Source organism: Lathyrus oleraceus, chromosome 7 (genome assembly GCF_024323335.1).
Source record: "Lathyrus oleraceus cultivar Zhongwan6 chromosome 7, CAAS_Psat_ZW6_1.0, whole genome shotgun sequence".
Taxonomy (NCBI): domain Eukaryota; kingdom Viridiplantae; phylum Streptophyta; class Magnoliopsida; order Fabales; family Fabaceae; genus Lathyrus; species Lathyrus oleraceus.
This window is the reverse complement of record NC_066585.1, coordinates 94145696-94171178: the sequence shown is the minus strand read 5'-3', so window position 1 is coordinate 94171178 and position 25483 is coordinate 94145696. Positions and strand designations below refer to the sequence as shown.

Here is a 25483-nt window from a genome sequence, read left to right as displayed (position 1 = left end):
ATGAACCCAAAAAATTCACATGCAACACATTCTAGTTCCAACCACAAAGAAGACTTTTCGCTTTAACTAGGGTTTCGTTATTCCCGGTTAATCGCTTCACCATAGAGAAGACTTTTTGCTCCAACCACAACGCTAATTTCAATCATCTACTACCACACACTAGTTGTACTCCATGCATGGTTTACCGTCGCTAGAAACTTGAATTCCACTCTAACAATAGTGTTAACTGCCATCCAGAGAGCGAAATCTACGTCATCGTCAATCCAATTTCATTCTAAAGTTCCACCTTGATCGTGGCTCTCTCCACCATGATAAGGTTGAGTGTTTGACCACTAAATGTAAAGTCAATCCCGATAATTTTTTCTTTTTATTCATGTGATATTGTTGTTGTTTCACTCAATTTCTTTCGGTGGGCAGACGTGCGTGAAGCCTTTGTTTTCTTCTAAGGACCACGTATCATTGAAGGCCATGATTTAACGCCAAAGTTAATCTAGAATGTTATGGTGTCTTCTAGGCATGGCGACATAACCTGTATCCGCGGGTACCCACCCGAACCCGTCCCGAAGTTGACGGGGAAAACCCGCTTTAATTGGGTTTGGGTTTTCCTTGATTATAAAATATGGGGACGAATCCCGTCCCGTTTATTTTATTATGTACATTATTATTATTTTTTGATAATTTAGAATATTAAATATGTGGTTAATGTTTTGATATTTTAATTTGAATTTATTATTTAAGATATTTTAAATGTATGTATGAAATTTTTTTAGATTGTTTTATTTTATTATTTGTAATGTAATTTTATTTTGGAAAAAATAAATATTTCTATTAAAAAATTTGATTTCACTAAATGAATGGTGGCAGAGTGGGGATACCCGAACCCAACCCGAACCCGTTTAGGACAGGTTTGGGTTTTGATTCTCCATCTCCATTTGGGTTTGGGGCGGGGAACGAGGATTGTTTGGGGATTCGGGTTTGGGTTTTGGAGGAGGTAAAAACCGTCCCCGGCCCGCTCCCGTTGTCATGCCTCTTCTTACAGATCGAGCTCGAAGGTTACCTCAAAACCCTTTTTGCGAGCCACATTAAGGAATTGATGGAAGTGAAAGAATGAAAAAGTGAATGAAGAAGGGGATCGTTTATGAAAGGAGGTTACTCGTGTTAGGAGCTTGTCGGGTAAGCCTTTTTCCTTATAGAGTGCGACAATAGCATATTAAAAGGACTTGACGACTGGAAGAGTTTGGTTGATAAGAGATTATAGGAGTTTGAGTTTGCAATGGAATGCATTTTAGCACACATATAAGAGAATAACAATGAAAAAATGGTGAATATTTGTTATCGTGTTTATGTTTAATATACGTTTTGATTTGAAGAAGACTCACGACATCATTATTCGGGAATGTCGCATACTTGGAGAAGGATTGCCCATTTATTCTTACAGACAAAAAATTATTTAGCAAATACATCATCAACATGTATCTTCCTATATATGTTGGAAAAAAATATATATTTTTGTTATAATTCAACAACATGTATCTTCCCATATATTTTTGAAAAAAATATTTTTTGTTGTTGTGATTTGCTAGTGTGATCACGCGAATAGAAAGAAACTTTAGTATTTGTTGGTTGTGCAACAATTTTTTTTGTTGACAATGTTTACTATTAGTTATGTTGTTATTTTAATTTTTGGCGTTGTTCTTATCAGTATAATTTGTGTAAATACATTTTGTTGATAGGAGATAATGATTCTCGGGTGTGTTTGTTTCAAAGTTTGGAAGAAGATGAATTCTTGAGAATATCACTAGGGGGATGCAATGTTCTCATGTTTGACTCAAGTCTTATAAAATTATTTGAAGGAATTTTTTTATTCCTATGAATCATATTTACACATTATTCTTCTATTTTTATTTCAAGGCTTAAAGGGTAGGAATATAACGTTGAAATTAGATTAACACCGAATTAATCAAAACATACATACTCAAGAAATTATGATATATAATTTAGGTACGGAAATCAAGCATGTATAAAATTAAAGAATCGATAAAAATAATTTTGGAATATCTGGATCCATTGAGAAAAGTATGTTTGACGGTAATCCTAAAACCCATAAGTTGATCAATCAGGGTTCTCAAACAAAGCTAACTATAATAGGTTAAGAGGCGAATATCCCAACCACTTATGCTTCAAAAAATGTATACACGATTCATTGCCCAATTTGCATGATATGTTGTCACTAAACCAGTTATGTTCAACTCCCCTAGCTCCCATTGATAGTCTTAAATCCCTCCACCATATAGACGATTTAATGATGTTAACAAACCAATAGGTAGCGAGCAGGAAGCATTTTGTATTGCAATATTTGAACATCCAACACCTATTCCATTTAGAATCCGAATTTGATAGAATGCTCCAAGCCCATTTAACCAACGATGAAATGTTGAACAATTCACAATGCTTCACCTATATTCCTCCTTCAATTTTTGGTTTGTAAATGGTGGACCATGCTACCCAGTTAATTGTTTTCTTGTTCTTTTTACCTTGCCACACAAACACCATATGGATCTTGATCAAATATTGAATAAATTCCATAAGAGTTTCATAGAATAAAAAGTAGAAAATGGGATTGAATTGAGAACTGAGTAAATAAGGGTTACCCGACCACAAAGAGATAACCTTTTACTTCTCCATGATAAAAGTCTATTACACATCTTTGCAAAATAGACTCCCATGAAGAGCACCTTATGAGGTTCACACCTACTTGAATCCTAAGGAAGGTGAACGGGGAGACATTGATTCTACAAGCAAGGAAGGTGGGACTTGCTTATAAGAAGTCAACATCTACATTAAAACCAATGATTTTACTCTTGTAAAAGTTAACACGTAGTCCTTAAGCGATTTCAAAATATAGAAGCACCAATTTAATTGCCCCAAACAACTTTTCCCAATGAAATGATGTCATAAGCGAATTGTAATAAGTTGAACTGAAGTTCCTCCGAAAATTTCAAAAAATGAAAACAATCTAATGCGCAAGCATTACACATTAGACCAACAACTCTTTCGCAACAATCAGGTAGATAAATAGTGAGAGATGATCACCTTGACACAACCCTCTCTTAGCTTGAAATTCAATGGTTGAATTTTCATTAATCATAACTGAAATATAGTTAGAACATACACAAGCTCGCATCTAGATAATCCATTTTTTCTCGAATTTCACGTTTTTCAGAACAAAGAAAAGATATTCCCAAGATATCAAGTTAAACACCTTTTCAAAGTCAACCTTAAAGTAAGTAATTCCTTCTTATACCTTATTGCGTAATCAACAAATTCATTAACCACAAGCACTCCTTCAAACATGCTTCTACCGAATATAAAAGCAAAGCAGATTAAGTTATAGGTGAACTTTCCGATAACTCTTTACCATCTAATAATTTTTCTATTTTAATTCTTTTTCAACAAGTGATTCAATAATACTTTTTCAACTAATCAACAACTATTACATGATCCTTTTTCTAGCCAATATTTCATCCCAACTAGCATATGACAAATAACAAAAACAAAAAAACACATTAAATAATAATACAATTAACTTAAAATAAGATAACGTATTTTATATATAACCTATTACTTGAGTACAAATAATTGAAACAATGAACTGGGCTTGGATCTATAAATAGATAAAAATGGGCCGTGGGCCTAAGTCAGTGATTCGGTTTGATGAATTCAAGGCCCAATACATTACATAGATTTAGTTCGACATATCACAACCGGTTTCTTCCTCACTCTCATTACCTCTGAGACAGAAACTAGGGTTTGCATTTCGCAGCAGCAATGGCGCCGAAGGAGAGAGCACCTAGGGTTAGCAGAAACCCTGATTTGATCAGGGGAATTGGAAAATTCTCAAAGTCTCAGATGTACCACAAGAGAGGTATTTGGGCTATTAAGGCCAAAAACGGCGGCGTTTTACCTCGCCATGATCCCAAACCTAAGCCTGAAACCCCTGCTGAGAAACCACCCAAATTTTACCCTGCTGATGATGTTAAGAAACCCCTTCTTAACAAGCATAAGCCTAAACCTACCAAGCTCAGGTTACCTTTCATCATGAATCTCTCCTTTTCTTATTTTTATTTTTAGGTTTTAATAGAGTTTGTGCTTTGTATTCCATTTTTAGTTCGATTTAATTATATGCTATCTTTTGAGTTAATTGAGATCTGGATTAATTTGTTGTTGATTCTAATTACTGATTACTAGCTGCAGATTGAAAAATGATGAAATGACTTGTTTTTACCATCGTTATTGTTCTTTTTTATCTAGTTCTATGTACATGGTTTTGATTTGGATGTTTATTTTGTCTTCAGGGCCAGCATTACCCCAGGAACAGTGCTGATTCTTCTTGCTGGAAGATTCAAGGGAAAGAGGGTTGTGTTTCTGAAGCAGCTTCCTTCTGGATTGCTTCTTGTAACTGGTAATTTGTTGTTAATTCATTTACTCTTTGTTGCTCATATGCAATTCCATATAGTTTTTATAATGTTTCTTTTAGCTGTATTTTTTTGTTTTCCCTATCAATTTAATATTTAGTTTTACTTTTTACATGTATTTAAATTTAGAAGATGTCATCTTTTTTGATTAATTCTATCTCTATTACATGTGTACTGTAATGCTTATTGTTATATCTGTGAGTATGTTCTTAGGCTATACTTGTATAGCAAGTGATATCCAAATTGGAGGATTCAAGACCTTTTTTTTTAAGAGAAATTATATATGGACATCAAAAATTGCTGTCTTAAATGTGTTCATTTGTTATTTTAAAATGTATTAGTGTATTTTTGAAATTCCAACAAGTAGGAGAGAGATATAGACATTGATATCCAGTATCAGGTATCAAATAGTGTAGATCTCTTTTTAATACCTCAATTGTTTTTCTTACCTTCATCTCAATTCTCAGGTCCCTTCAAAATTAATGGGGTTCCCTTGAGACGTGTGAATCAGTCTTATGTGATTGGCACATCCACCAAAGTGGATATCTCCGCTGTCAATGTGAGCAACTTTGACGATAAGTATTTTTCAAAGGACGCCAAGAAAAAGAAGAGCAAAGGAGAAGGCGAATTCTTTGAGTCAGACAAAGAGGTGGAGTTTTCATTCTTCATATTCTGTTTATGCTTATTTGTCTTGTTATGCTTATTGTGGGCTGATATCTGTCTTTTACTTTTGAATGCAGGAGAAAAAAGTTTTACCTCAGGAGAAGAAAGATGAACAGAAAACTGTTGATGCTGCATTGATTAAAGCGATTGAGAGTGTCCCGGATTTGAAGACTTATCTAGGTGCTAGGTTTTCTCTCAAGGCTGGCGTGAAGCCACATGAGCTAGTCTTTTAGGCTGGATGAAATAGTGATGTTATGCTTTGTTGTTATATTTTTTTTAATGGAACTTGGTTCAGATAGTTGCTCTTTTTTTAATTTAAGATTCTAATTTTGATGAGAAACTGAATTTTTCTGGAGCTATTCCATCCTACATTTTTGCTGTCATGAACTCTATTGATTTTTATGAATTTTAGTTATATTATGAGTCCATCATCTATGCATGACTCAGCAGATGGAGGGTTCACCTTTACTAGTCTGCTAAAAATCATATACTCCATGTGCTTTTGATGAGGTAGTGCCTTAATAAGAACTAGATTAAGCATATGTTTGGTTTTGCTACCACATTTCTTAGTATTGTGGCAGAGAATAGTGTCTTAATAAGAACCAGATTAAGCACATGTTTTATTTTGCAGCCACATTCCCTAGTTGTGGCAGAGAACTGTTTTGACATGGAGTCTACACTTTTGTAACTTGTGGAAATCATGGTGTACTGCTAGAAAATGATATATTCCATGTGCTTTTGATGTGGTAGTGCCTTAATGATAACTAGATTAAGCATATGTTTGGTTTTGCAGCCACATTACTTAGCATGTGGCAGGGAATGGTGTCTTAATAAGAACTTGTAGCCACATTCCCTAGTATTGTGGCGGAGAACTGTTTTAACATGGAGGCTACACTTTTGTATCTTGTAGAAAACATGGTGTACTGCTAGAAAACATGGTTGGGTGAACAAATTCTCACTCAAACGAATGCCCATACATGCTAAGGAGATGAACAGAAGTAAATGGAACCTGAAGTATTTAAGGTTTCAACTAATTGCAACTCTGTACTTGTTTCAAAATGATGAATTTTAAAATGGCCGCAAAAGTCAAATAGAGATTTCTTGTGACATGAAAATTCAAATTGGTCAAAGCCTAAACGTGTCATACAACAGAGTACTCTTACTGGAAGGTAGACTTTGCGTGCCCAATTATTACCACCTTAAGAAACAATAAGAAACAACAAATTTTAGAGGAGACGTAAGTTTTTCTGTACATCTCATATCCATTATAATGTACCATAATTTGAAAATAGATAACTGTTAGCAAGGAATGAAGATGGATATTGCTGAAATTTGTATGCCAACAAGTTAAGTTAGAACATAAGAGATTGATTAGTACGCTGCAACCACTTGAAATACTAATATGGAAGTGGAAGAAGATAGCCATGGGCTTTGTAGTATGTTTACCCCACACTTAGGGAAATTTTACTTCATACCCCTATTTTTATATTAATATCCCTACAGTTTTTTAAAATACCAATTTTATTCTTAATTGTTTTTAACCAATTTACCATTTCATTTTTAACCATTTAATTAAGACTTCCGAAAATCACACTTTCCACCCTCGTACTGGAACTCCTTGAAAAAGACATCTGGTATATATATATTTTTCAAACCGGAAGACTTTGTGAAAGATATCCGAAACACTGCAAACAGTATACCGGAAAAGTTATCTTAAGAGTTCCGATTCTTTTTGAAGAAAAAAAAACATTCATGAGCACTTATCATATGTGTTCCGATTAACAAAGTGACATAAACCGGAACTCTTCCTTGAAGACTTCCGATATTATATTTATGTATTTCGGAACTCTTCGTTGAAGACTTCCCGTTTGCATTTTTAATTTTTTGTGACTTTTTATTTATTTATTTTTATTGTGCAGGAATGAAAAATCTTCTCCAAATATGTGTAGATACTTCTGATTCGTTTTTAACGATTCAAAGATTTGGTACACGAGAAGAGGTGATCTGATGGATTAAAGAGGTTGAAATCGATAATAAAGTAATCGTTATTATCACTCGTTTAGATACTGAAACAGACAAGAGGGGAGAAATAACAAATTAATATTTGATTGTGATAAAGGTGGGAAACACAAGGATACTGATAGTGGAACCCAAAGTGCGTCTAAGAAATGTGGATGCCCATTTAAAATCAGGTCGATTCCGGCGAAAGATGGGTCTCGTTGGAAGATTAATGTAAAATATGGGGTCCATAATCATGGTTTATCTGATAGATTAGAAGGTTATTCCTTTGTTGGTAGGTTGACCACAGATGAGAAGCAACATGTCACTTATTTGACAAAGAGACATGTACCACCTAGACACATATTACTTTTCTTGCAAGACCGAGATCCAGAGAATGTCACTCGGATTACGCAAATATATAAGCATAAGAGTATGATAGAAAAAAAGATAAGATGTCCTAGAAGTGAGATACAACATTTGTTTAAGCTTATTGAGGATCCAGACTATGTGTATTGGAGTAGAAAAATGGATGACTCGGAAGTTGTGAGAGAGATATTTTGGGTCCATCCTGATTCAGTTAAGTTGTTGAATATTTTTCCTATTATGTTTGTTATGGATAACACTTACAAGACAAACAAATAAAGACAATCTTTGTTTGAAATTGTTGGCATGACATCAACCGAGTTGACTTTTGCTGTCGCATTTGCGTATATGGAGTCTGGGCTGACAGAGAATTTTTGCTGGGTATTGGAGAAACTTAAAGAATTGTTTGTGAAGAAAGATTTGTGTCCACAAGTGATTTTGACAGATAGAGATCTTGCTTTGATGAAAACAATTGAAATTGTGTTTCCCAGGTCGATTAATTTGCTATGTAGATTTCACATTAACAAAAACGTTGGTACAAAATGCAAACAATATGCGGTGAATGACATGCAAAAGACGATAAACACAAATTGTTTGGGCTAGTGATGAGGTTGAGTATGGTCAACGGTTGCATCAACTTGAGCAGACATGTGTTGATTATAGTGGATTTATTAATTATGTGAAAGGCACATGGTTGACTCCACATAGACAGAGATTTGTTGGAGCATGGATTAATCGAGTGCTACATTTAGATAACATGACGACTAATCGGTACATGTTATAATTTTTACTATGTATTTTTTATGTGATATTTTAATATTTTCAATATGTTATTTTTAAGGTTGAATTTGCTCATTGGAAGTTAAAGCAGGTGTTAGGAAACAGTATAGGTGACATGGTCAAATGTTGGGAAGCTATGAATAACAACTTGGGTTACAACTGGGCAACATTAGAGCTTCTTTTCAAAAAAGTTTTTACGAAGTTTAGCACGCGCACATAAGTCCATTTTATGGTAATTTGCGTGGTTCAGTGTCTCGAGCTGCTTTGAGACGTATTGCTGAAGAGTTATTGAGAGTTGATTATGTTGGAACTAACAGACAAATATGTGGTTGTACTCTTAGAACATATTATGGGTTACCTTGTGCTTGTGAGTTAGGAAGATATGCACTAGGTGGTATACTGATACCCATAGATACTGTTCATGTTCATTGGAGGAAACTAACTATGGAAGTTGAGTTAGAGGTAGGTGCAGATGATGGAACAAAGGTGGATATGACTTGTGCAATAAATGAATTGTGGAAACGGTTTAGGTCATTAGATGTTATTGGGAAAAGGGAATTAAAGAGTAGGATTTGTGAACTTGCATACCCCACAATGACTCAATTGTGTCCACCATCCGAGAAATTAAAAACCAAAGGAGGAGTGAAGAAGAAAGGAAAAAAATTAGCAGGATATGATGTTTATAGGGACCCTTCGTATCATGAGTATGTTGATAAGGCATCTCAATCTTCAGATAGACAATCTCAACCATCACAGACTTCGAAGAAGTTAAAATTATCAAAGAAGCAACCACAATCAAAGAAACATTTCACTATTCAATTTCCTAATCATATTAGGTCATACATTGAAGATGTAGTTAATGTTGTATCCGATCGTAATTGTGGATTTAGAGTCATTGCATCATTGCATGGATATGGTGAGGATGGTTGGTCAATGGTTTGCCAAGACTTGGGGTTGGAAATAATAGACAAGGATATGTCAACTTTGTATGACAAGTTATTTTTTAATCGGTTGACAGAAGTGAGAGAATCTTTGATGATAGAATCCTTTGGTTCACAACCACTAGAAAAATGGTTGACTCTACCAGATATGGGTTACTTGATAGCGAATCGCTATAATGTTGTACTTGTCTATTTCGGCAATCCGTGCATGACTTTATTTCCTATGACAAGTTCGCATTCACCAAATGTCTCCATTTATTGCACTGGTTTTGTTAACCAAAATCATTGGGTTCAGGTACGTATTTTATTTTATATGACTTACTGTTTTAAGTATTTCACTTTATTAAATATATGTTTTACTTATTGTTATCAGGTTAACATGAAAGAGGGGTTTTCGTTGCCACCGGTCACATTAGATTGGAAGATGTTTCATTGTCAAGTAGCAACGTCTTGGATGTTAGGATTTGCAGGACGTCTACAATATTGGCAATTACTTACGCCTATATTAGCATGAATATGTTATCAAAACATGAATATGTAATCAAAACATGAATATGTAATCAAAACATGAATATTATATTATGTCTATTTTATTACATTCAGTTCTAAAAGTTAATACATAAATCAATGTGAACGAGAAATATGCAAAACTTCAAACAAATCAGCAAACTACAGATCTTCCTCTTCGACATTAACCTGTCTCAGATAACGATGAATCAATGTAGATACACGAGCCCGATTAGGATCAGATGATCTTGCACCGTAAACAGGAACTGAAACCTCTCTTGGTTCGTCACGATGAGGAGGGACCAAACGTGGATGCGAAACACAATAATACCACTCCAGATATCTATCTTCTATATCAGATGGAGTGGTGGCCAAGGTAGTTGGACGAATCATATCAAGAACGCTCTGATGGTAACCAATCCAATCAACATAAATATCATTAGCCATTATACAATCAAGAGGCGGGGATGGAACATATTGCTTGTACCCGAACTGACGTAAACATTTGTCAGGAAAGTATGAAACAACTGTGTCACCCCATTACAAACGCCCCTTGTACAATATAAAAATGAAAACATAAAAACATAAAAACATAATAAACAAAATAAATTAAATTAACATACTTTATAAAATGAATCCAACACTTAATAAACAACATTAAATTATATACCTGTAGGAGAGTAGGATATCCACCGAGCTGCTTGCAACTGAACATGGACGTATCTCCAAGGTATCTGTATAGAGTAACCAATGCAGTTGCTCCCCAACTATATCCCGAACATCTATCTAAGTCCATAAACAGTAAGAGATATCGTGCCTCGACAAGTGTAAAGGTCTTGTCGACAAAAATTATGGAACCCACCAACATCAACAAATATGCTATAGTCACATATGCACAGCTAGAAACAACTCTATGTTGTATGAATAAATCGTATAACCACTCCAATTTGTAATAAGAACCCCTGCAGCTACGAACATGTGATTGTGCCTCACTATGTGACACTCCTAAGTATTCAACAACAAGTTCAACAGTAACCTCTTCAGTGACATCCTGAGGACTCCAGAACACACCCCTGATAGGCAAGTGAAGCAGACATGAGATGTCATCCAAAGTAATGCTCATTTCACCAAATGGCATGTGAAATGAAGATGTCTCCAGATGCCATCTTTCCACAAATGCGGATATCAGATTTGTGTCTATCTTGTTCAAACTAGTTCTCTAAAGTGAAGATAACCCAGACCTAGAAATCCAACTCTCCACCTGTTGTGGAAGAGCTAGTGGAACCCTCAATGTCAGCTTAAGTCCGTGTCCAGCAACTTTTAACTCTTTCTTCATACCTCTTTCCTGAAAACAATTAAAACACATATTATAAAACACAATATAAAATATTCAAATATTATTCAATTTCAAATATACGTCATTTATTTACCTCACCAAACCATAAATGGCGAGCAACATGATGCTCGTAATTTACCAAAAGAGACGTATCGTACGACCCTCCTGGATAGCCAACTGACTCTACTGCAAATGTAGATACGCCCCATCCTAAACTACGGTCTGGAATCCTACCGTCGACACCTCGTATTCGAACCACTACAAAAAAAATATTATAAATTTTTTTATTTAAAAAATGCACCGGAACACTTCTAAAAAGAGTTCCGGTGTGTGAAAACATAGGCTGAGTTCCATAACACTTTCCATAAGACTTCTGGTTAAATGAATGAAAATCGGAAGTCTTTTACAAAGAGTTCCGGTAAATACTCTTCCAAACCGGAAGTCTTTCTTAAAGAGTTCCGGTTCAACGCCCAAAAATTGCAGCGAACCGAAAGTCTTCTGGAAAGTGTTCCGGTATATGTTTTGTGAATCTGAAGACTTACTCTTAGTGTTCCATGCTGACCCGAAAGTCTTAAAGCGAAAATGAAAAAAAGTTCAATTTTTGGAAAATATACCCTATTTATACGAGGGTATTTTGGTTCTAAAAACTATATTATAGGGGTATGTGTATAATTGTAAGGATACGAAGTAAAACGTCCCATACTTAGCAGGGTCACGACTCAGTTTAGTTGATCATACTCTTTATCAATAAAGTTCCCTTACACTTTAGCTAAGTTAACTGAATTGTTCATAGTGGGAATAATAAGACTACATGGGTACCCATTAATGTTCTATTAGATTGAGACTAAAAATTTATTTCAAGGTTTAGGAGAGCTTTTTAACAAGATCTCAGAACAAAATTTAATCTTAGTATATCAAATCACTCTAACTTATAGTCAGACGAAGATGACTATTTAGACATTAGAAGACATACTTCGGGCTTATAACTTAAAAGGTGAAAGTAGTTGGAACAATCCTTAAAAAATAGTTATTACATCATATTGTACATGGCTCCTTATGAATTATTGTATGGAAGGAAGTCTTGAACCTCATTGTGTCAGTCAAAACTCGAAGGCAAAACACCTTTTCAACCATATATTATTCAAGATCTCATAAAGACGATACAAAAAATTCAAGAAGAAAGGAAGATTATTCATAATAGACAAAAGAGTTATGTTGATAGTTAGAGAAGACTCGTGAAATTTGCAAAAGGTAGCGTATTCTTAAGGATGACTACTAAGCTAGGATGATAGGATTAAAATGAATGTTCAAAACAAATAAACTTAGCCCATAATATATCAAACATTTCCAACACCAGGCACATAAATTCAATAGTGTTGGACAAATGACTCCAAATATAAGAGGGGAGGGGAATTGTGGTATTCAAAATTCATGATTAATTTAAAGATTTTATTACTTAAAAAACAAATTGTGTTAGTATCCTCAAGATCAGAGAGAAAAACAGCGAAATGAAAATAAAATAATAAAGTAAACACGTTTTTTTAAAGAGACAAGGGTTAAAGAAATGACACTAAAGAATTATACAAGTTAGGACGAATGTAGACTTAGTTTTATCCTTAAAAGATATTCTTGAGATTTTATTGTAATATTGAGCTTTTATAAGTTATGCCCATAAACCTTGATACAGTCGAATCAAGAGATTTTATATTGACTTATCCTCTCAAACAAAAGAGATCTTTTCCACGAGATAAACTCATGAACCTAGTAAAGATTTCACCGGCCAATCTCTATAACTGAGAAAAACAATTGCAGACCGAGTTCTATAACCAAATTGAGTTTGTTAATGATTGATCTCAAGAATCAAACTCAATTCTTCAAGAGTATCACACTCTTGAAAATAACAACAGTAACACGAAACCAATATAACTTTTTTCTTACAAGACATTTTCACTCACAAGACACTAAGACACTAAGACAACTTTGGTGAAAGAAAATATTTAAAGAGAGAGAAGAGAGACAAAAATTGCAAAGAATTAGGAAAAATTTGAATTATGGAGTGAAATAAAGTGAGGAGAAGTCTCTTTTATATAGAATTTTTTTGGCTCAAAATGGAAATAATCCATGGGCTGAATTATATGGCCTAAGCGATTAGGCGCTTCAAATAATCGATTATTATGGTCCAAAAAGGAAGGTTTTGATATATAACCGTTACCAATTATTAAGAGACTATCATAATTGATTATAAACTTAATTATACATAATTTAATTGATTAGACAATTATAAAAAAATCATAATCAAACACACAATTCCCTAATCAATTGGCTAGGCCTTAAAAATATTTTTAGGTAATCTAGTTAAGTAAAGAAAGACATAAAAAATATTTTTAGAGTAAGTGAGTCAATGTGTGGGTATGTGTGCATGCGTGTATGCACGTTTGTGTGTATGTATGCGTGTGCACGTGTGTGCGTGCGAGCATGCGTGCACGTGTGTGTAGGCGTGTGCATGTGTGCATGTGTGTGCATATGCGTTCGTGTGTGTATGTGCGTGCGTGTGTGTGCGCGAGCGTGCGTGTGCATGCGTGCATGTGTGCGTGCGTGCGTACGTGTGTGTGTGTGTGTAACTTGCCTTAGTATCTTAGGTGTTACCTTCTTACTTTTATAAGACTCTGGTTATTCAGACAAACACGACCATACGAGGTTTCACACTTACTCTCATTCACAACTCTAAAGATTTTGTGGATCTATTTGCTTGCAGGTAATATAGAACTAACATATGAAGTTTTGATGACGATAATGCATGACAAATAGATTTGAAATATAGAAGTATCTAAAAGCATCAGCGATAGAACTCAAGATTAAGTGCTTGTACCAAACAAACAATATCAAGTAGAAGTCTTGGAGCTTCTTTGATGAAAGGCACAGTCTCGCCGGGTCATGTTAATATGTTAGTCTAAGTGAATTAAGTAGTGTAAAAGTAAGATAGTAGCTTAAGAGTGATAAGGTAACTCTCTCTCTCTTTCTCACACACACACACACCTTAAAATATTCTTCTACCTTGAAAATAATTTTTTAAATCAAGACCAAGTGATTAAAAATATTTCTAAACATTTTCTTAACCATTTTATCTATTGGGAAGTTATGCCAATTGATTGACAAAACTTTTTGATCTATCCAATCGATTAGAGTACTTGTACAATTGATTAGAAGGATGATAATCGATTGTGTAAACAACAAGGATAACACATTAATGACTTGCAACGACTATATATCCTAAAATTCCTAATTGGGCTTTAAAATTGATTATCATTGAGATGTCTAATCGATTAGAGCTTTTTACTAATCAACTAGATAATAAGTTCAGCCCATGGACCGTTTCCTTTCTTAGCGTTTCCAACTACTATATAAGGGAATGTCTTTCTCACTTCAAATCATACCACTTTTCAATGTTTTCATATTTCTTTCGAATTTGTATCTTTCTCTCCTTTTGAAAATATTTTGTATTCACTTCAAATTGCTCTTAGTGCTACTAAGTAAAGTTCTACTTGTGAGGAATATACTTTTGTAAGTGGTTGTGCTGGTCATTTATATTATTAAGGGTGCAATACCTTTAAGAGATAGAGTTTGATTCTCGAGATTAACCATTATAAAATCTCAGTTATTGGTTTATTAAGCTTCGTCGGAAAAAAACTTTGTTTTGGTTATTGAGACCAGTCATAAATCTCTAAATGGTTCGATAGCGTAGCATGGGTAAAAGTTGTCATTTGACTGAAGATAAGTCTGTATCAAAGGTTAGTGGGCATAACACTTAAAAGCTCAAATTTTATAGTGAAACTCTCAAAAAGACCTCTTGGGGACAAGACTAGGACAACATTTGGCCAAACTTGTATAAATCTATGGTGCAATCATTCCAACCTTATATTTTTTACTTTTCTGTAATTTACTTTTATTATTTAAATTTATGCCACCATTACTCACATAAAATCTACTAATACAATCTTGAAATAGAAAATGTTAAAATTAATCACGAATTTTGAATACCATAATTCACCCACCCTCTTGTGCTTGAAGTCACTTGTCCAACAAATTTCAAGTTCCTTTTCCAGATATATCGATTATATAAGAACTTTACTGAAACCTTGAATCTTCTAATTGACAATACTTCAGATATGTTCAAGTTAATTACCATCATCAAAGAGTTGGAAGATATCATCGTCGACTTCAACATTCATTAGTGTTGTCGTCATCAAAACATCAAGAAGATTGTCAGGATTTTCAATTTCATGCATGAAAGCATATAATCCACATTCTTCACTTTTTTATTATGACAACATATGTCTCAAGGAGGCGGTAAAAGAGAAAACAAATAGATAAAATATGGAGTGATTAAACTACCCTAAAATGAGTAAAAAGTATACTTATTTTCCCTGTGAGTATACTTTTCCTCCATTGGCATGATAAAAAAAGTGGAAAACAAATGTAGCTCATAGATCACATATCATCATTTATAGAAATGGGGAAATAAGAAGGAGAAGATTCAATTAGGCATATTAATTCATGCATGATTGATTTAAGACTCCTAGTTCAGTTCTTATGAAGAAGAATATTTCTCTAGGAAGTGGTTTTGTAAAAATGTATGCGAGTTGATTAGACGAGGTCACAAACTCAAGCATGTATTCCCTTTTTTTAACATTATCCCTAACAAAGTGACACCTAGCCTCAGTGTGTTTAGCCCCAAAATGAAGTATTGGGGGTTTTGGTGAGGTTTACGGCGCTAATGTTGTTGCATCTTATCGAGACAACTCCAAAATTAGTACCGTAATCATTGAGTTGTTGTTTCATCTAGATAATTTATGAGAAAAATCTACCTGCAATAACGTATTCTGACTAAGATGTGGATAACAAGTCACTTGCTTGTGTTCTTGGTATGCCAAGAGAGAAACAAGCTCTTAAGTAAGTAACACTTACCAATGATACTTTTACTATCCAAATTTCACCTAGCAAAATCAGAATCGATGTACCTAAATAAGTCACAATTAGCTCCCTTGGGGTACCATAAACCCATTTGTTGTGTGGCAGTGAGATATCTAGGGATGTGTTTGACCATACTGAGATGTGATTCTTTTTGGGGTGCTCGAAAACAAGCACAAAGACACACAACAAACATAATGTCAGGACAAGATGTAGTGAGATAAAGGAGAGAGCCTATAATACCTCTATATTTGATTTCCTTAACTGATCTTTCATTCTCGTCCTTGTTGAGGTTACATGAGGTTTCCATTTGAGTTGCTATTATTTTGGATTTCTCCATGTCAAACCTCTTTAGTTATTATTTGAAATATTTGGCTTGATTAATGAAGGTTACTTCCTTAGCTTGATGAACTTGATGCTCTAGGAAGTATCAAATATCCCCCATTATTGACATTTTAAATCTGTTATGCATCATTTCAAAAAAGTCCCTGCACAAGGATTCATTAGTAGTTCCGAAGATGACATTATCAACATAAATATGAACCATTAAAATGTCATGCTCGATTTTCTTGATAAAGAGAATTTTATCAGCTTGTCCTCTTTGAAATTATTTTGAAGCAAGAACTTTCTTAGACGACTGTACCATGCTTTAGGAGCTTGTTTTAGACTGTATAAATATTTCTTAAGTTTGAAATCATGATTGAGAAAGGCCGAGTTGATAAAAACTAGAGGTGAATCAACATATAACTCTTCCTGGATATACTTATTTAGGAAATAACTTTTTGCATCCATCTAAAAAAGTTTGAAATCGATGATGTAGGAAAAAGCTAATAACCTCTTTAAGACCTCTAATCTATCTACAAAAGCATAGGTTTCATTAAAATATATTCCTCTTGTTGATTGTAACCCCTCGCAACAAATTTGGCTTTATTTCTTAAAACATTACCATCTTTGTTCAACTTGCTGTGAAAGACCTAACTGGTACCAATCACTTGATTAGATGAACCTTTGAAAATGAGTTTCTAAATGTTGTTTTGATCAAATTGATTTGACTTATCTTGCATGTCAAGAGACCAATGTTCATAAACAATAGCCTCGTCTATTCCTTTTAGCTCAATTTGTGAAACAAAAGCCATAAAGTTACATACCTTATTAAGGGTGGGTCGACTAGTGACTATGTTAGATATATCTCCAATAAGATTCTGAATAGGATGGTCTTTGGCAGTCTTCCATTATCTTGTAAGATCTTTATGATCTCTAGGAGTATCTTCATTTGGATACTATATAGGTTATTGATCTAAGACTTGATTTTGATTATGTTCTACTTCTTGATCATTTTCTTCCATGTTAGTCTTTTCCAGAATACCTACATAATAAATAACTTATACTTCTAATGGTTTAGGGTTAATTTCATCAAAAGTAATGTGAAACTATTCTACTCTAGTTAGGGTTATTTTACTAAAGACTCTTAAAGCTTTGGTTGAAGTGGAATATCCTTTGAATATGCCTTCATCAACTTTTGCGTCAAATTTTCCGATGTTATCTTTCCATTGTTACGGATAAAACATTTGCATCCAAAGACACCAACTTCACTCCTTATGGCTCTCGTTAGTCATAAGAGTGACACACCAAGACTTAATCAATCAGATATAATTCCTATATGTTGGTTCCCTAAGCGTCAAACTCCCTTGGTATCTCTATAGGTGATTGAATATGCAATGTGCCGATAGGAATTTCAAGGTCGATTCTAACGCTCCTACTTGGATTACTCTTGCAACTCCTTTCTCAGCCATGCACATCTATGACAACACGTAAGAAGAACTTAATATTCACTTGGTTATAACCATATGTGAATGTCATGCTCCTGACTCATACAAACCAATTAACTATTTCGGAAAATAAAGCACAAAAGTACTTCCAAATAAGCATCCCCTACTCTTAACAACCAATAATTTGCATTCACAGTAAGCCTTGACACTCCCACACACTTAGAGACTCGTATTCCCTTCTGAACTTAACATCCATTATAAGTTTCATCATATAAAGGTTATGTATATGGATGAATCACAACTAGAAACCCTTGCCACCTATTTAAGAGCTCATTCGATATAGTTTCTTTCACGATCCATTCTTAGTCCCATACCCAAGCTTGACTCATTGTCGATTACTCATCAATTACTTGGAATCCCAAAACACAAAATGTGTTTGCTCGAACAAAGGAGTGTGATACTCCATAACTTCCATAACAATGACAAATAGTGCACATACTTGCGACCAAGACACTACTATCACCTGCCTTCTGAAACTTAAGGTATAACTCTTTCTGCTTCACCTGGTGCTCGAGGAATCTCCAGATTTGAACAATCCTTTGTTGGATTCCCCTTCTCTTGGAATTTATAACATCTTCATGATCTCACTATGCATTTTCCAAAATTCAACCTGTTACATTTGCTGCTCTACAGGGGTGACACGGATCCCGCACTCTACATTTGCTTTCCCTTGGATGACAACCCCATTAGACTCAAATGTTGGACAACTCTGCATAAGCACTTAATTTCCATTGGGATGCATTGAACCTGATTTCTCCTCTAAGACTGGGCGCAAATTAATCTATCTTTTACCCTTCATCTGGTGCCCTAATGGTCATACGCCTAAAACATAGGTCCACCACCTCATTGCTGAGCTTCACAACATATGGGAAACAAAAGCTACCTTCTCCTCCTAACTTCATAGAATTACCTGCTAGACTCGTTTTATTCCATTGAGTCAATCCTGCGCTACTAATAGGCTAAGACTTCCTCAGAATTCAGGTGAATTTATTCGGTGGAAATCCCTAAAATACCCACGTATCTTGTCTTATCGGATGGCTTGAATTGTGCATCACTCTACACTTGTTGCATCACCTGAATCATAACTCTTTATATGGCTTCAACCAAACTCATCGGTTTTCCTTACTTTTGAACTCTTGGCTTGAGCCTACTCTCAAATCACAAGCATTAATAGACCTTCGAATTCCTCGTGGTCGCTCAGCCATGATCTTGCCTCTCACGCATATAGAATTGAGATGATCATGCCCAATACTATATACCATGACATTAGGAATCATGTTGGCAATACACACATATGAGTAAGAATGAATCGACAAATGATTTCTCATGGCTGGGTCGAGGGTCGACATGCTCTGATACCAAGTATAACACCCCACGAAATACTATCTATAATCGTACTACGTAGAGCATTAAAATTTTGGTACTAAAAACATCAACTTAATGACATCTAAAAATGTATTATGTTAAGGTACATAATACTTAACAATCAATACATCATATTTAATAACTAAAATAGACAAAGTAAAATACAATTGAAATAAATTCATTTGACATCCAACTTTAATCTTCAGCTTTCTCGCCAAACCTCTAGCTCCTAAAGCTTACCTGAAAAACAACAACATAATTGGGGTGAGATTACTGTATCTCAATAGAGTTTCCTATCTTATGGATCCACTCTGCTCTACAACGTGAAACATCGCACATAACGAGACCACAAGTACTACACATTCTTACTTGACACAACACAACGCAATGAAAATTACAGTGCTTCATACCAATAGACCTAATACTTGAAACACATAACGCTTCACTCACACAGAAGAATCATAGTTCCCTAGTTACACTATCCTAGTGGATCAACATGAGTCACAGATTTTAGCCCAATTGCATCGGTATCTAGCGATTAACTAATCTGTACCCTCAAGGATATAGTCTTACGGTTTCCCTGCTTTCCAACTTTTGGGTCTCACATCATCAAGGGTATGGTCTTACAGATCCACCGGTCTTTCTACTTTTGGATATGCACCATCCTCATGACAAACCACCAACTAGGAAATCCCAGGTACTATGACTTCACCTAACGATTTCTTATATAAGGAATCCACACATCAGCACGTTGCCGAAGAACGAAGCATAACCACTTCCGTAAACTTCACCATCAGATGCATTAAAGATCTTAGGCACTTCATATAAAAATTTCCACCATCAAACGTATCAAGGGTCCTAGTCCTTATGGATAATTATAATCCAATACTTTACACCTCATTTATTATATTTTAAGGTTCCTCGCTTACATATTAATTACTTATGGTTAAGTCTTACACAACTTAACACTTTAGGGTTCCGAACATGGGATCCCATAACCTATATCAAAAGGAATTTACCTATTATTCCACATCAAACCAATAGGTTCAAATAATACGTCGAGGCCGACTAGGGTTTTACCTGACATTTTCCCGATATGGGATCAATCGACATATATCGGCTCGACTCGAGTTTTCCACCAGATGTGGTTTCTACACTTCCAACTCATTATTTCCCAATCGTAACAGCAAAATATTACACAGAAACTCATTCTCGTCAATTCTATCACATACCCACAATTATTCATGCCATTTGGACTCGTTTCATGATAAATTACAAACATCACATGTTTATCCAAGTGAATACTATCAACAAGAATATTATAAAGTATGCGCATTTTCTCATCATTCAAATATATAAAAGAACTCAACCATCAAACATTACATACAGTCGTAAGTCGTATTATGAACATGCATGAAGATAGCAACACAACCACACCAGTAGGTTCCCATGATCATAACACATAATAAACAGTCATGCAAACATGAAATCTCATCATTATCATAAGACAATTCATTGAACTAGCTTTCCAACGCATTTGATGTGACTCGATAAGAGTCAGGAAACTCAAGTTACATCACTTTTCTCCAAGCCTATCTCAAGGATGAATGCATGATGAGTGTCATCATGAACTGGGTTTTTACCCACGGCCAATTTGTGGCTAAAGCTGAAAGTCATGGGATAAACCAAGAATCTATGGGTAAATTCCCATAATTTTTTCAGCGTTTTTCTCGTACGTACAACCTAATTTATCTCACCAAAACACAATTAAATAGATCCTTACATGTACTAGCGTGACAACAAGGATAAAATCATCTCAAATTAGGACATGCAAGCAAAATCATAGTAAAGATCAAGAAATTCATGCAACTCAACAACAAACAAGAACCCATGAAAATTTAATTTCCCAAGCATGCATTCCTAATAAATCTAACCCCCATAAAGTTAAATCTATCTAGAACCCCACCTTAATTAGAACCTGGAATTGAAGAATTAAGAGATGAAGATGAAAACTTGAACTTTCTTCTTCTTCTTCCTCCACGTATTTCTTTTTCTTCTCCTTTTATCTTCTTTCTCTTCCTTCTCTATACTTTCTTCTTTCTTTACTAGAAAGAGAACAAATTAGGTAAAATGAAGGAAATTTCCTCACAAAATGCCTTATATAGTGACAATGAAAAATGTCTGCCCTTGCCATTAAAGAGAAATTACTAATGATATCATTGCTTAACCAATCCACTACTTACACTTAATTAATCTTGATTAAGCTCTAATAACCTCTTAAATGCCAACTTTCCATTTAATAGGATATTATCATTTGATTATAGAATTTGGGTTATTACAAACGAAATCTACCATTAACAAGTTTCTTATTGTTAACACTGAAATCTTCATTTTACTTTGGTCATTCATTTTTATGTTATTTACTTTCACGCATAACAAAAAATATAAACTCTTATCAACTTAAGATATTAAAAACTATTGAACGGTCTTTGAAACCACCAGTCTCTATGGATATGATAATTGTAAAACTTGCTTTTACTGCAGACGTAACAATAATAATTGAAAATATTTAGATCTTGGTACCGTCGGTAAGTCCCTCAGTCCAATAATTAGGGAAGTTCTAATTGTTAAAGGGTTGAAACATAATTTACTTAACATAAGTCAATTATGTGACACTGGTGACGGTTCAACCTTTAATTCTTCTGGATACAAGATTATATAATCTAGATCAAATGAAACTTTATTTACAAGCTTAAAAAGTGGAAATATCTTCATGGTGAATTAAAAAAAAATCCTTCATGTGATGTATGAGTGACGAGTATGAATCTTGGCTATGGCATAAGAGAATAACTTACATTCACATGGACCATTTGTCGCATCCTGCGAAAAATTAACCGGCGAAGCTCAAAAATAAAACACACACAGAGCCGCCACTGCGCGTTATTTATCCCAAGGTAGGGAAAGGAAACGCTTAGAGAAACCTGGAAAGAACATGGTCTCGCGACCAGAGAGAAAGGGTAAGGGAGTCGGTTACGCAAGGGGAAGGTATTAGCACCCCTCACGTCCATCGTACTCGACGGGATCCACGTCCTAGAATAAAGAATAGGTTGCTAAACATCACACACACACACGGGGAACGCAGGTGGGGTTAAGAGGAACGAGCTCGATAAGACATCGCGTCTTATGCCTACATATCTTGTCTGGAACAAGAATCAGAGCCACTGTAGTTCGGCTTACGCACGCCAAACAACACAAAGCAATTAAACACACAAGGGTGGCAAACATGGAGCCCGACAACCACTGGATGGAATTACATCGGCATCCGAACCAAAATACGCACAAAACGGCAAACGTGGAGCCCGACTGCCAATCACTGGGCTTACGTCGGCATCCGAGCCAAACACACAATCAGATAACAAGTAAACACACACAAAAAAGAAAAAGGTTGCCCGGAGAGGTCTCGCACGACCCCCTGCCTACATACCTCGTCTGGAACGAGGATCAGGGCGATGTAGTTCCCCTGAAAGGGACTAAATTGCTAACCAGAAACCGGGGAAAGACACGACACTAGGGAGCTGAGACTCGAGCCTAATGTTGTCATGCAAAGTCACCCTAAGTTCGGTTTTCTATCCTACTTGCATAAGCAAACTATTCCTATCCAGGAAAGAAGTAAGCACACAAGCATACAGCATAATTCAAGCATACATCAAATGAGAACAAGCATCTCAAACAGATATCCACACTGCACGCACTATAACCACACAAGGGGCTCAATCAATCAGGTTTGACTGCCTAAGCAAGTCGTCTGTACAGGCTGGTTTTGCTCTTAACCTTGCCATTACGAGGCTAAGGTGAAGCAGATGAAAAGGTGAAGTGAGGATCAGACCTCACAGCTCATATCCCTAACCAGGGAGAGCTTCTGACAAATGAGCATGGGTCCAGAATGGGGGGACCCTTCTATACTCGATGACTCTGACACAATGTGTATTGCACAAGATCTTGGGCTAGGATCTCAATGCTACAACCATGTAATGGGAGCAAGGAGAAGACTCAACTGAATAGTGGGGGGTAGGCTGCATACCCCTACCTTCCACCAATTGCCTTGATTAAGGACTTCCACCTGCTTAGGCACAAAATTAAACAAACACAATCATCGCCTCTTAAGGAGGACTTCAGACATTTATTTGCCCGGCCCGGTAACAGCCGGGTCTCCAGACTACATGAAGTTAGAAAGTTATACCTCTATGCAAGTTGCTTAAGCAACGCAAAGCAAAAGTTCACAAGGAACTGAGCAACTAAAGTACCTGGAAACAATCAAACACAGTTAGTACTCAGATAGACAAAACCAAACAGCAAGTGTTCAATCAATCAAACTATACAAAGCAATGCACAATAAAGCAAGCTCAAAGCTCAAGCCTAAGCTTCACCACCTACAAAACAATGTTATGTTAGTGTACAAACATCAAACAACATCAATTGCATTTAACTTGATTCATTCTCCATGTGCATTATGCTTTTGATCCTGAAAAATCAAGCAAATATTAGCAACAAGACCACTAGGCCAAGCCTAGGGTCCAAAGCAAGAAAAAAATCCCTAAACAGCAAGGCATTCACAAACCAATCTCAAATTAAAGTCAAACAAGAGCAAACATCCTTGGTCTCATGTTTATATCATTCATTATGCTCATGTTATGCACAAAATAAGGCAAACTAGTTCAAATGAAGCATCAAACATGCAAACAGAACTATTGCATTCAAATCCACATCAAAACAAATCCAAAAATTCTCAAATTAATTACACCTAAACAGGGCCTAATCCAGGTATGGCACACCAAATTTCAGCTTAATTGGGCAAATGGAACCATGTCAATGAAAATCAACAAAAACAGACACAATTATAGGCTCCAAATCACAACATCAACACATACATCCACTTCAAAAATTCATATCTCAATGAAAACAAAAAATAAATGGATGAGACCAAAACAGGGATGTCACATTATGTGTCTATTACAAACATATCAAATTTCATGACAATCCAATACCATATGAGCATTTCTCATTCAATCTACCAACCTATGTCAAACAAGCTTGCACAATTGACCAACAGAAATGAAAAATCACAATCAAATTGAAAATGCAATGTAAAATTCTACAAAAATTCACAAAGCTTCCTAACATGTTAACTAAGCATCATGCAAAATTTCAATCAATTTCAACATGTATAGGTCACTCAAATAATTCCAGCAATTTGACATCAAGAGGTGTGACACAAATTGTCACACCTAAGTTCAATAATTCATAACTCCATGTCCAGGTATCAAAAACTCATAAAGTTTACATGTAAATGAGCATCAATGAGTCAAGAATCATCACAAAAATTTCCAGGCATTTATTTAACATTATGTGCATTTCATGATCAAATTGGTAGAAGGTATCAAAAATGGACACATGTGAGAAAACCCTAAGTCAAATGGAATTTCTACCAAGCACAACTTTGACCAATAGGTCAAAAAAATTCTACACAAGTCAACAAAGTCAACATAAAAATTTCCACAATTTTCTGATTTTTTTACTATTTTTTATGAATTTTTTAAGGTGCTAATGATTAATTAAAATAAAAATGAAATTCCCAATGGCATATTGGTAATTAAATATGGCGCGGGAGGGAAACACATATTTCAAATTTTCAAACGAGTTTCTGGATCAAACTCATAAAATTTCCAGAAATCGTCTTCTTCTCCAACAGCCACGCCAAGAACACTCAAAATTCAAAGCATCACCAAAATGAGCATGCGACATACCATTCGAACCGTATGAACCTAAGGATCTCAAATATCAATTCTATTTGTTCTAACAATTGCTATATCTCAAGAATCGAATCACTTAGGGTTTGGTCACGAAACTTCCAATTCAGATTTCATGCACTACAGTAATCCATTTGTAAAACTAAAACTATCATCGTACTCTACCTGAAATGAACTACCAAACGCATCCAACAATTCATGAAATCTTGAAACTCGAAAACATCAAAACCTGAGATGGCAGTGGAGAATTTCCAGCTCTTCGCGTGTGCTGACCTCAAACAGATGCGCCAACAGCTTCAGGAAGATGAATGCTATGCTCAGTTTCAATCACCTCCACTCCTAGTGCGCACGGTTTGGATTTGCCATTGATGATGTGAGATTGAACAGTCCCGAACCAGTGCTTGATTCCTTTCAATTTCCCAAAACAGTTGCTAAGGATGATGATTGG

The 25483-nt window shown here is 35.3% G+C and overlaps 1 protein-coding gene across 1 annotated transcript; it reads left to right on the top strand.

Annotated features, from left to right (window-relative positions):
• The first annotated feature begins 3757 nt into the window (after window positions 1-3757).
• Window positions 3758-5478, top strand: LOC127101517 (60S ribosomal protein L6-1). Its single transcript, XM_051038952.1, has 4 exons — window positions 3758-4085; window positions 4356-4462; window positions 4943-5124; window positions 5216-5478. The coding sequence occupies exons 1-4, from the start codon at window positions 3829-3831 to the stop codon at window positions 5369-5371; spliced, it is 702 nt and encodes a 233-aa protein (XP_050894909.1). The 5' UTR covers window positions 3758-3828; the 3' UTR covers window positions 5372-5478.
• The last annotated feature ends 20005 nt before the right edge of the window (window positions 5479-25483 follow it).